Source organism: Teleopsis dalmanni, chromosome 2, assembly GCF_002237135.1.
Source record: "Teleopsis dalmanni isolate 2A chromosome 2, ASM223713v2, whole genome shotgun sequence".
In the NCBI taxonomy this organism is placed as follows: domain Eukaryota; kingdom Metazoa; phylum Arthropoda; class Insecta; order Diptera; family Diopsidae; genus Teleopsis; species Teleopsis dalmanni.
This window is the reverse complement of record NC_051847.1, coordinates 120,402,728-120,416,028: the sequence shown is the minus strand read 5'-3', so window position 1 is coordinate 120,416,028 and position 13,301 is coordinate 120,402,728. Positions and strand designations below refer to the sequence as shown.

General features: G+C 34.4%; 1 protein-coding gene across 1 annotated transcript; it reads left to right on the top strand.

Moving 5' to 3' along the window:
- Window positions 1-5,275: 5,275 nt before the first annotated feature.
- LOC119675578 lies at window positions 5,276-7,012 on the top strand. The gene has a single exon (XM_038086783.1). The coding sequence runs from the start codon at window positions 5,276-5,278 to the stop codon at window positions 7,010-7,012; it is 1,737 nt and encodes a 578-aa protein (XP_037942711.1).
- The last annotated feature ends 6,289 nt before the right edge of the window (window positions 7,013-13,301 follow it).

Below are 13,301 nucleotides of genomic sequence, written 5' to 3'. Positions count from 1 at the left end.
ATTAAAACGATTTTTGTTTTTATTTGAAGAATCGTTAATTAAAAAAAAAAAAAAAAAAAATTAATACTTTTTTGGAATTTGGAATAAGGCAGTGATATTTTAATGTGCCTTTAACTGATGTAGCTGCTTCAAAGCGGTGTTTAATCTTATCTTCTTCTACTTCATAGTCTTTTAACGTTGAGAAATGGCACACAATATTTGGTAAACATTCCTTAGTCTAGTTAAATAATTACTTTGGTGTTTGGATGGGTTTATTTTTCGTTGAAGGCTAGCTCTTGCAGCATTCCTCTCTAAGGTACCAGCTAAGCCGTCGCATGGTTCTTTGCCGTGTGTCGTTGGAAAAAAGTGTCATTCTGCTTCCAAACCAAAGTCCGCTTTGTGATGAGTTAAATTAATAAAATTTTTTTTATTTTTATATTGTGAACCCGATCCATCGGAAAACTAAATAGTTTTTTTTAATATCCGTACTATTTTTTTTAATGAATATGATAGCGTATTTCTGGAACAAATGTACAGCAGTTGTGTTGTGATGTAAACAGTCAGATATGCAAACAAAATTTTTTATTTGTAGTTTTTTATTTTCAAGACGGTGGTATATTACAAAAATATGAATTGTTGCCTTATTATTATTCCAGTGAATGCCTTAAACAGAGTTTTGAACAACAAAAGCATAACTTTCGGAAAAATCACGCAAAACTATGTGTTCGTGAAATGATTGCTATTATTTTATACAAAATATTTAATTTTTTAATACTTTATTTTTGGTTGCACTTGGCAACCCTATAATTGTATTATATTTTTTTTTGAATTCAATAAAGATTTATTATTTGTGTGAAACTTGAACGAGTCGGTTCTGCTTCTTTTGTGTGTCCTCGTTTTTCGTTTATTTCGCAGTGGCTTCAAAAACGCTTGAAGCTCCATCATTTGGTGACCCCGACGTGATAGTTATTTTGACAAATATATTTCTTAGACATTTCGGTTGCAGTACATTGCTGCGTCGGCAGCACTGCATTAACCAATCTTTAGTGAAAATATTTTTTAAATATTGTTCAAATTTTTTAATAAAATATTTTGTGGAATTACCGTTGAACATTTCGTGCGGTACATTGCTGCGTCGGCAGCATTGCTTTACAGTTTTCAAATATATCGTTAGACATTTCGGTTGTAGTACATTGCTGCGTCGGCAGCACTGCATTAACCAATCTTTAGTGAAAATATTTTTTAAATATTGTTCAAATTTTTTAATAAAATATTTTGTGGAACTACCGTTGAACATTTCGTGCGGTACATTGCTGCGTCGGCAGCATTGCTTTTACAGTTTTCAAATATATTGTTAGACATTTCGGTTGCAGTACATTGCTGCGTCGGCAGCACTGCATTAACCAATCTTTAGTGAAAATATTTTTTAAATATTGTTCAAATTTCTTAATAAAATATTTTGTGGAACTACCGTTGAACATTTCGTGCGGTACATTGCTGCGTCGGCAGCATTGCTTTACAGTTTTCAAATATATCGTTAGACATTTCGGTTGTAGTACATTGCTGCGTCGGCAGCACTGCATTAACCAATCTTTAGTGAAAATATTTTTTAAATATTGTTCAAATTTTTTAATAAAATATTTTGTGGAACTACCGTTGAACATTTCGTGCGGTACATTGCTGCGTCGGCAGCATTACCTTTACAGTTTTCAAATATATTGTTAGACATTTCGGTTGCAGTACATTGCTGCGTCGGCAGCACTGCATTAATCAATTTCTTTATTGCTGTTTGATTAATTTTAACAATGGAAGGTGAGAAAAATAATGCACCCACTTTTTTGAAATTAAAATGTTCTCATCTTTTGAGGCAATTAAATGATTTAGAAATAAAGCTATCTTCCGATTTTTTAAATAATTGTCACGAAGTGCAACTACAACTTCTTGTTGACTCTCTGCAGCAACTCAACACTAAGTTTGATGAAGCTCAATCGAGTCTTGAACAGGAAGACTTTACTGAGCTGGAAAGTGATGTGCGAGGTAATTTTGAACAAACTTGCTTTAACATAAAATCTGCAGTAATGATAGAGTTGTCTAGTCGACAGACAAATATTAGAAATTCCACAAGTAAGTTTCTGGCAAATGACGAAATGCCTTCTATTAACGTAAAGTATTCGCGCTCAAGGCTGCCTGAGCTTCAACTTCCCACTTTTAGTGGTAATATTATTGATTGGCCGCATTTTATTTCAATGTTTGGAACTATTGTGGATGATAGCACTGAACTTAGCAATCTTGAAAAGCTTCAACATTTGCGATCTTGTTTAAAAGGCTCAGCGCTGGATGCTATAAAGTCACTCGAAATTAGTGACACTAACTATGCTAAGTCACTTCATATACTTTCTAAAAGATTTGACAACAAGAGATTGATTTTTCAGGCACACATTAAGGAGATATTTGGTTTGCGACGTGTCGAACCAAATGCTGTTAGTGACCTTCGATGTCTTAGTGATAAAATCAATTCACATCTACATGCATTGACCACGCTGGGCAGCAAGGAGCAAATTGCTGATTGTCTAATAATACATCTCGTTTCGCAAAGACTAGATATTGCATCTCAAGCAAAATGGGAAGAGAAAGCTTCAATTGATACAATACCCACTTGGGATCAAATGGCAGATTTCATTGACAACAGATGTAAAACATTGGAGCATATCAATTACGTCACAAAAATTAATGCACATATCAAGAACAAACAAGTCAATCATTCTTCAATGGTAAAAAGGGGGTTCATAACAACAAGCTCAAATGGCTGTACATTTTGTGACAACGAGACTCACTCTATTTACACATGTTCTAAATTTGCCAATTTATCTCCAAAGGTTCGTTTAGTTGAATCTAGAAAACTAGGCCTTTGTTTAAACTGTTTGAAGAAGGGACACTATTTAAAACAATGCAAGTCGTCGCGTTGTCGTGTTTGCTCAGGAACTCACCACACTCTTTTGTATTTGAGTAATAATGCAAATGTAATAGTTTTCCCTTATTTTCAGATACAGTGCCGAGTGATAATCAAATAAATAGCACGAAAATAAATGTGCAGTCTTCCTTGGTTTCCACAAACGCTTCACAACAAAGCCAAAATTATCCTTTAAATGAATGCATACTTCTGCCAACTGCTGTCATATTAGTAAAAAATCATGCTGGTGTTTTTGTACCATGTCGTGCTCTTTTGGATTCAGCATCACAACTGCATTTTATCACAAGAGCATTCGCCAACACACTTAAGCTTAAAACTACGAAATCAGTCACATTAGTATCCGGTATCGCGGATGGAGACTTTGTCGCTGATAGCACTGCTGAGCTATTAATATAATCCCGTTTTGGCGATTATTCCGCTAACATCACTGCAGTGATTGCTCCCAAAATAACCAATCAGCATCCGAGCACAAGCGTCAACATAGCTGATTGGAGTATTCCAAACAATCTTCCACTTGCCGATCCAAACTTTTATAACTCTCAAAGAATTAATGTTCTGATTGGTGCAACTCTCTTCTTTGATCTCCTGTGTATAGGACAAATCCGCTTAGCTCCTCGATTACCAGTGTTACAAAAAACCCTTCTTGGTTGGGTAGTTTCAGGAGGATGTCCATATTCTACAACATCATCATCTTCACTAGTCACATTTAAAGGTGAATTAAATTCGAATGATCAGTATCACCCTTTGGATCAACAAGTGAAAAAATTCTGGGAATTAGAAAGTTGTTTCGATCCTATAATCAAAATTACAAAAGAGCATTTAGATTGTCAAGACCATTTTCAAGCACATTTTTCTCGTTTAGTAACTGGTGAATACTCAGTTCGGTTACCAATCAAATTAGATGTTCAATCGCTTGGTGACTCATATCAACAAGCTGTACGCCGTTTTCAAAACCTGGAGCGTAAACTACAACGAAATACTGATCTAAAGTCGCAATATAGTGCATTTATAAAGGAGTATTTGCATCTTAATCACATGTCACTATTGACTGATGAAGAATTAAGTCATCCCAAGTATTTTTTGCCACATCATTGCGTTATCAAGGAATCCAGTTCTTCTACAAAGCTTCGTGTTGTATTTGATGGTTCAGCAGTTACATCAACTGGGTACTCTTTAAATGACATATTAATGGCCGGTCCTACAATTCAACCAAATCTTATTGATTTATTTATTCGCTTTCGTTATTTTCCTATTGCAGTAACTGCAGACATTTGCAAAATGTACCGTTGTGTTCGCATCACACCTCCAGATACTTTTCTACAATGTATTCTTTGGAGAGATGACCTGCAGGAACCACTGAAGGTATATAAACTTGATACTGTCACTTACGGCACAAAGCCTGCGGCTTTCCTGGCTGTTCGAGCTATGCAACAATTAGCGGTTGATGAATCATCAAATTTTCCTATTGGTTCCAAAATTACTCTTCGAGATTTTTATGTTGATGACTTAATTTCCGGTGGTAATTGCATTAATGATGTTCAAGACATTGTAAGACAAACTTCTGCATTGCTCAATAAAGGCAATTTTAAACTTAGAAAATGGTGTTCGAATCAATTAGTTGCTCTTGATGACATTCCTGAAGCCGACAGAGAGCCATTGCTCAATTTCGATGATGGCAGTGAGTTCACAAAAACCCTTGGTCTAATCTGGAATCCAACCGAAGATAAATTCTTATTCACCTTTGTTCCTTGTCAGGATTCAAAGCGTGTTACAAAGCGTTCTGTGCTTTCTGTTATTGCACGATTTTATGACCCTCTTGGTCTTGTTGGTCCTTTGATATCAAAGGCAAAAATATTTTTACAGTGTTTGTGGAAGCATACACTAGATTGGGACGAGAGCCTTCCAAATCAACTGCACACCGCATGGACTGATCTCTACAATCGTCTACATATAACTCAAAAATTGGAATTCCCACGTTATGTCTCTTTACTTAATGCAGCACTCGAACTACATGCCTTTTGTGACGCTAGTATGAATGCATATGGTGTTTGCATCTATGTAATCTCACGGTTCGGAAGTTCTACATCTGCTAATTTACTTTGTTCAAAGTCTCGAGTAGCACCTTTAAAAACACTGACAGTGCCAAAATTGGAATTATGTGCCGCAGCCTTATTAGCTCAACTAATTCATCAAATCTCAATGCTAAATATATTTAATGCTGAATTTCATTGTTGGTCTGACTCATCTATAGTATTATCTTGAATCAGATCTGAGCCGTCTACTTTCAACGTATTCGTGGCCAACCGAGTGAGCAAAATTCAGCATATGACTAAAGGCATGATATGGCATCATGTTCCCACCGATTTAAATCCTGCCGACATTTTATCAAGAGGAGCGACTCCAGACGAACTCTTAACTTCATCACTTTGGAAATGTGGACCACCGTTTTTGCTTGGCAATCGAAATACTTGGCCTGCAACTTTTTGCCTCCAGCATGACTTGCCTGAAAGGCGTAAGACTATTCTTGTTTCAACCGTAAAAATAACTGATATTTCAGTTAATTGTAAATTCATCAACACCTTTTATAAATTGCAACGTGTATTTGGGTATATTCACAAATTCATTACCAAAGACCGATCTGCTATCTTAACAACTAACAACATACTGCAAGGTACTGTCATATTAATTCGAATGGTTCAGAAGGTGAATTTATGTAATGATTATCACAACTTGGAATGCAAAAAACCAATCAGCTGCTCAAGTAAGTTATTTTCTTTATCACCTTTTTTAGATGATCATGGCCTGATTCGCGTTGGTGGTCGATTAAAAAACTCCAACCTAGACTTTAATGCACAGCATCCAATTATATTGCCCAAGCATCATCCGCTCACTTCTTCCATCATTAATTATTTTCATCGCAAAATGCTGCATGCAGGTCCACAGTCTTTGCTTGCTTCAATGCGTCTTCAGTACTGGCCGATAGGAGGTAGAAAGCTAGTATCAAAAGTCATTAACCAATGTATTATATGTTTTCGAGCCAAACCAACAACTGCAAAGCATATCATGGGACAATTACCTAAGGATCGTGTTCATCCTACTCGTGCTTTCGTCATTACTGGCACGGACTTTTGTGGTCCTTTCTATTACAAGGCCGAAACTCGCAATAAGTCTCCAATCAAATGCTATGTTTGCTTATTCATTTGCTTTGCAACCAAAGCTGTCCACTTAGAATTAGTCAAAAATTTAACAACGTCAGCATTTCTAGCAGCACTACAACGTTTCGTTTCAACTCGTGGCAAACCTAAAATTATTTGGTCAGATAATGCTATAAATTTTTGCGGTGCCAAAAATCAACTGGCCGAACTTAGAAGACTTTTCTTCTCTCAAAAACATCGTGAGCAGCTACAACAGCAATGTCTTAGTGACAGCATTGAATGGAAGTTCATACCTCCTGGTTCGCCACATTTTGGTGGCCTGTGGGAAGCTGCCATAAAAACAGCGAAATGGCACTTCTGCCGAGCAATTGGTCTAACAATTTTAGATTTTGATGAACTACGCACACTGGTTTGTCAAATTGCTGCCATCATTAACTCGCGTCCGCTCTTCCCACTTTCAGAGTGTCCCGAAGATCTTGATGTTCTCACACCTGCCCACTTTCTAATTGGTGCTCCATTAACATCTATCATTGAGCCTGACCTAACAATCTTGAATTTCAATCGACTTGATAATTGGCAGCGTATCTCACACATACAACAAGTTTTTTGGAAACGTTGGAGCACTGAGTATCTTACATTGTTACAAGAACGAATAAAGTGGCGAAGCTCTACTCCTAATATGTCTCTCGGTGCAATAGTGCTTTTAAAGGATGATAATCTTCCACCACTGCGCTGGTTACTAGGTAGAGTTATTGAAATTATACCTGGTCCCGATGGTGTCGTACGTGTTGTGGTAGTGCGTACAAAAAATGGGGTTTTCAGACGTGCCGTGACAAAGCTTTGCATCTTGCCTGTAAATGATCCCTCTTGGAACGCGACCGTTCCAATGGGGGGAGAATGTTCGTGAAATGATTGCTATTATTTTATACAAAATATTTAATTTTTTAATACTTTATTTTTGGTTGCACTTGGCAACCCTATAATTGTATTAGTGTGAAACTTGAACGAGTCGGTTCTGCTTCTTTTGTGTGTCCTCGTTTTTCGTTTATTTCGCAGTGGCTTCAAAAACGCTTGAAGCTCCATCACTATGCATTCAGTTTTTGTTAAGTTGCTTTTCTTATCATTTAAAAACTCTGCCTGTTTTTTAACAAAAAAGGAATGCAACAGCAATTTGTCTAAACCATCTGTTAAGGATTACAAATATTCGTCTATTTGGGATATCAACGTTTTTAATGTGCTTCTCTCTTGACGATCCCATTGTTTGTATTTAACGGTGTCAATCATGTTGTCATCAAATATCTCCAGAAGTTGTTTATTGATATTTTCAGTTCTAAGAAATTTGGCGCAGGTTCCTAGAAAACATTCTATAGTTATTTATCGGCTTTCTACTACATGCAGTCAGTGCTTTTATATTCACTCCATCTACCATTAATCGTACGTTTTCGTGTATGGAGCACACACAAACTGAATGTGTGCCGCTTGCTCCTGCAAGAACGCAGTGGTCGTAAAGATGCAAATTTTGAAAAACTACATTACAGGTCTGGATGGTTGAGTTTGAAAGGTGTATGTAACTCCTTCAAATTGTTTAGAATGGACCATTTTCGCATTTGTGTTCTTTATCCGTCAATTTGTAAGGATACGCAGATTTTTTTCCCATTACTTGACTGTTTTCTTCACATTCGTAAAAAGTTTAAATTCTATTGGTTTCATATTTTTCTAGCGGTGGCTTTTTGGATTTAAGTCTTCTAAGATTTATTTCTCCGAAGTAAGTTTTTTAGCAACAGTAGTCATACATTTTGTAGCGTTTGAGAAGTAAGTCGTGACCCTTTCGGATAGACTAATTATGTATCACACCCACTATTTTTATTTTCATAGTTCTATCTGCTGTGCCATTAAAATTTTCCTGCAGATTTTTTAAAATTAATGCGAGTCATCTTCTTCATCGCTATTCTTAGAGTTATCCGCAGGAATTTTAAAAATTTTAAATTTGTGATTTATTTATTCAATAAAAATACTTTTGAGAATACTAACGTCCTTAAAAGTTTAATTTTTATGTAGAATTTAATGATAAACTCAATTCAGGAATAAAAAGTAAACATTTTTGTATAGTTTTCCTTCGAAAATTGATTTCATGTTACTTTGGTGCGTATGAGTAACGTGAAGGACACCTGATTAATTAATTTTTTTTAATTACTTCTAAAATGAATATCATAGTCGAAATATTTATTTTTGAAATAGAATTTATATATTAATTTGAATCAAAACTAAAAAAAAAATTTTTGTGATATATGCCTTTTTTTTTTTTACTGAAAAATCGTGTGTATGTATTTGGTGTGATATGAAGGATAAATAAATTTTTAAAAGTACTTCTAATTACAATATTGTCCTGAAATTTTTGAGTTTTATGTAGAATTTTATTACTAATCGAAATCAAAAATATTATATAAGAATATATGTAGTATATTCTTTGAAAATACATTCAATGAAAATGTAGTACGCATGTGCTTGATGTGTTTTGCGGGAGAAAAAAAAATATTAAAAAATTTCAAAAAATAACCGCATCCTAAAAATTTTTATTTCGTAGTAAAATTTAAAACTGAATCTAAATAAAACATAAAAAATGGAATCCCAGGGGATGTATTTTAAGAAAAATTTTTTTTTGAAATTTAATAGTTAATATTAGTACTTAAATATAAACAAATTTAATTGTTTAAACAATTTTATAAAAGTTCAATCAATTATCTTTGAAACGCTGTAAACTTCAAGTTTCTACCTTTTATAGAACTTGAGATATAGCCATTTGAAAATGTGTCTACTATGCCAGTTCTCAAAACCCCATGGGTCCATATCTCCTAGAAAAAAATTCACAAAATTTTTTCCCGAGATACGGGTCTTCTTATTTTATGAAAGGAGCTCATAAAAGATTTCAGCTAAATCGGAGATCATGAGGTCATATTTTGCCAAAATCCGTCCGGTTTGTAAAAGAATGGCCCATATACAAAGCTTATCAATGCAAAAAAGGTTACAATATCTTTATTAGCATCAAAAACAAAAGTTGCACCTATTAAGCAGGTCTCATTCGATTGAAGTTATGTGCAGCTGTGCTATTGACAAAGTTAATTAATTACATGCAGAAAAGTAACAAAATTACCTATAGTAAAATTATTGCATGATCAGATCCAAATGTTGTATTAAATTGGCTAAAACAATACTCAAATAGATGGACTACGTTTGTAGCAAACAGAATATCGTACATTCAGGATACGTTTAAGGGGCAAATTAGATTTGTTCCAGGTAAGGATAATCCAGTAGATATTCCATCAAGGGGAGTGTGTGGTGACAATCTTATTTCAAATACATAATGGTGGCATGATCCAAATTGGCTAATAAACGATGAAAGAAATCGTTCGAATATGTTCGAGATACTGACAACATCATAATTTATGGTTATTTCACAATTAGCCCGATAGAAGAATATGAAATCATTAGATTCATTATGATTCCAGTAAGAGTTGACGATAATATAGGTATATCAAGAAATCGAATTGTTAAAATCCACATTTGGCTGAATAATGTTACTAGGTTACTTCACCCAACAATATTTCACAACATTGACGAGAGTTCCAATTTTCTATTTAAGCAATTGTATAATAAATTAACATTCGATAACTGTCCGTCAAAAAGATATCAAGTTATACAACAATATTGGAAAAAGCTTTGAACGCTCAATGCTTGGATATTCATTACACCAAATTTAACGACAATTCATGTAACTTGTCATATTGAACGTGAAGAAGTAGTTTTGAACTAGATTGTATAATATATTCTAAGACTATTCAACTTGAGGGAAGAATAACGAAACAATTCCAATCAATCACATACCACGTTAAACCAATCAGCATGAAAAACAGCAGGTTGTTGCGGTTAGAGCAGGTATTACTGCAGATTGTGTTGCGGCTGCAGCTGGTGATGTTAAGGCTGCAGTTGGTATTGTTACGGCTGCATCGGTGGTAGTGCCTACTGGTACTGGTTCGATGGCGTTGGCTCGAAGCCTTGAATTTGTGGTCCTTACTGACAGCTTCTTAAATGGCGGTAAAGCTTTGCTATATGCTATTTTTGCTGGTTATCTAAATTGAAAAGAAATGCTATAAATAATAAATTTATTTAATACAAATTTTTTCTTGCCAATAGTGGAGTGTCTTAATGGCGAAAGAAACTATTTAAAAGTTAGACGGATTCGAATAGCAAAGAAAGAAAACACAAAGACAAAAATTTATTTAATTTATTGAAATTGGGCTGACCATACAACGCTGTTTCGAGTATTGCCAAGTACTCTTTATCAGTGGTCTTAGGAAATAATCGAATTTTATTTAATTAGTTTATAGTCCGTATATAATTTGTTCGGACTGCAAGTGCCAGGCTTAGAACTCGTGCCTGTCAAATTAGAAGCGATGACTAATCGCGTTTATCCACAAGTAGCCAAGGTTGCACAACCTTTCAATGCTCAAGTTCCAGGTTTTGTTGTCACTTATTTTTATTTAATTAGTGATACCAACCAAGGCATTTGCCGTGCTTTAAATTAGAACGAGCTTATAAACTACAGCTTTATTTGGAAATACAAGTTCAACGAATAGAAAGTTAATTTTTGAAATTGCCTATTTTTTTGTTTCTGTTATGCATATTTTTTACTTACTAAATTTATTTGTATCTATTATATTTATTCTTATTTTTTTTTATATTTTTTTATTTTTTTTTATTTTGTCAATTTCTATACAAATGATACTTACATGTTTTGGTAATTAAATTTTTCTTCTGCTGACCCTAAAAAACAGAAATAATAAATTTTTTCAAATGAATTTTAAACACAGACATATATATAAAAAGAATAAATAACTTTAATTAGTATAATAATTTTTTAAAACAAACACAAATTTTTTACCCGAAATGTGTGTGTGTAAAGTTCACATGTTATGGCAGTAATAAGAAGCCTGTAACTACCGATCTTTACATTAATATAAACAAAGCAAAAATAACTTATTCAAACAAGCCAAATGCAGGAACTTCATAGTTCAGTTATTGTTAAACTATCAACATGGTAAGTCCATACCTTTGATTTCATAATAATGTGTTTTTAAAATAAAATTTATATACAAAAATAAAATGTATGTAAAATATAAATTAATTTAATTTAATTAATTTCTTTTAAGAATTCTTGGAATAGTAATTATTACTGCCGCTATTGCATATGTTAAGTAAAATTTGTCTGTAAATATGTTTAATGAATAAAATAAAAAACATTGGTATTTATTTTTGAAATTTATTTAAAATATTTGTTCAGTATACTCTGTTATTACAATATCGTATACATATTATACACTTAATATAATCTTTACTTAAACGGTGCATCGTTCGGTACATTGAGTTGGTCGAAAAGTGTCACTGTGTAGATAAACATGAGTACATTTTTTAACTCCGGTTGTACAAATGTTTTTGATATAGAGTGGTTTCTTTTAGGTAATGGTCTTAGTTGTTCCATTACGTCTCGTAGTAATTGTACGAATTCTGAATTGGACATGCCTTTACTGGAACTTTCGAAAAACTAACCTAATCTAAGTGTCGTGCCATAAACCATTTCTGCAGGAGTCATATTGATGTCGTTTTTGTATGCGTTTCTCAGTGCGTGTAGCATCACTGGTAGTCCGTCCACTTTTGCTTGGATCTGCACTTTAAAGTGTACAGATTAAATAGCCTCGTAAGTTCATTGAATAATTTTGGCTCGGATTGTCGGCCTTGGTCGGTTGCTATTGCAGAAGGCAGACCGTAATGCGCAATCCAGCCTTCCAGTAATGTTGCCGTCACTGTGCTTGCATTAATATCAGCCATAGGGATAGAAACTTATCATCTAGTAAAGCGATCAATGCCCGTTAAATAGTAGCTGAATCCATTTGACATTGGTGATGACTGTATGATATCGATATGTAGTGCGGAAAATCGTTGCTCTGGTAGCCTGAAACTATCAAGTATTGTTTGATTATATCTGGATACCTTGGTGCGTTAGCATGGATGACATGATCCTACCATTTTCGTTATGTCTTTTTTCATGGCTGGCTAAACGAAACGCTCACATATTTACTTGATCGATGGTTTACTTCCTGTATGGCCAAGATTCTGTATCGCCAGGAAAACTTGCTGTCAATGTCCTTGAGGAACCCAGGGACGCACTCGTTGAGTTGAAATATCGCATGCAATTGAATTCGTTAATTTTTGCATGCCGATCTACTTAAGTTCTCATTCTTACTTAACAGGTTTTTTAATTTGGAGTCGACTTTCTGGCTCTCAGCCATTTATTTCTTCAATGCGTGAAAGTAAATCTGCGACATTGTTATTTTTTCCAGCAATGTGTTGTATGTCTGTCGTAAACTGTCCTATGAAATCCAAGTGCCTTAACTGCCTTGGTGATGCCATTTCAAGTTTCTTTTGGAACGCAAAAAGGACTACAAGTCCGTAAAAACTGTGCATTTTCTACCTTCGATTATGTGCGCAAAGTGTTTAATGGCTTGGTAAATGACAGGCAATTTTCTGTCATATATGTTGTATCGTTTTTGTGTTTCGGTTAGACGCTTTTAATAAGAACCGAGAGGTTCCATCTGTCTTTTTCGTATGTCGTCCAATGCTGCACCTACTGTGGAGGCGCTTGCATTAACGTGGAGCACTAGTTTATCATGTATGGAGTGACGTGCTAATGTACTTGCATCTGCGAATGCTTTTTTGTATGTAACAAAAAGCCGATTCTGCATCTTTTGTCCATTCCAATTGAGTTTTATCATTCTTTTCATTAGTTTCCGTATTGTATTTTGAATAGTGGCTGCACCAGGTTTGAAACATCAATAGATATTAACCGTAATTAGAAATCGTTTTCTAAATTCAATGCATTTCATAAATATGACGGACATATTCATTGTTTAATCTCTTAAAACTTAGATTTAAATTGAAAAAGTAATATGTTTCATCCTAAATTATGAAAATAAAAAATGAAGTACCTAAATCGCTATAAATTTCGTAGAGCAATAGAGTATACGATAATTTTTACTTAGTCCGTCTTTAGTCAACACAAATAGATGGTTTGTCAAACGAGAACATGCTACGTATTGGTGTCCATGTATAAAATATGGTGCGCCCAAAATCTAAGCCGCAAA

What these genes read in the sequence shown, in the direction of transcription:
- LOC119675578 (XM_038086783.1), top strand. Translation starts at nt 5,276, where the DNA reads ATGACTAAAGGCATGATATGGCATCATGTTCCCACCGATTTAAATCCT.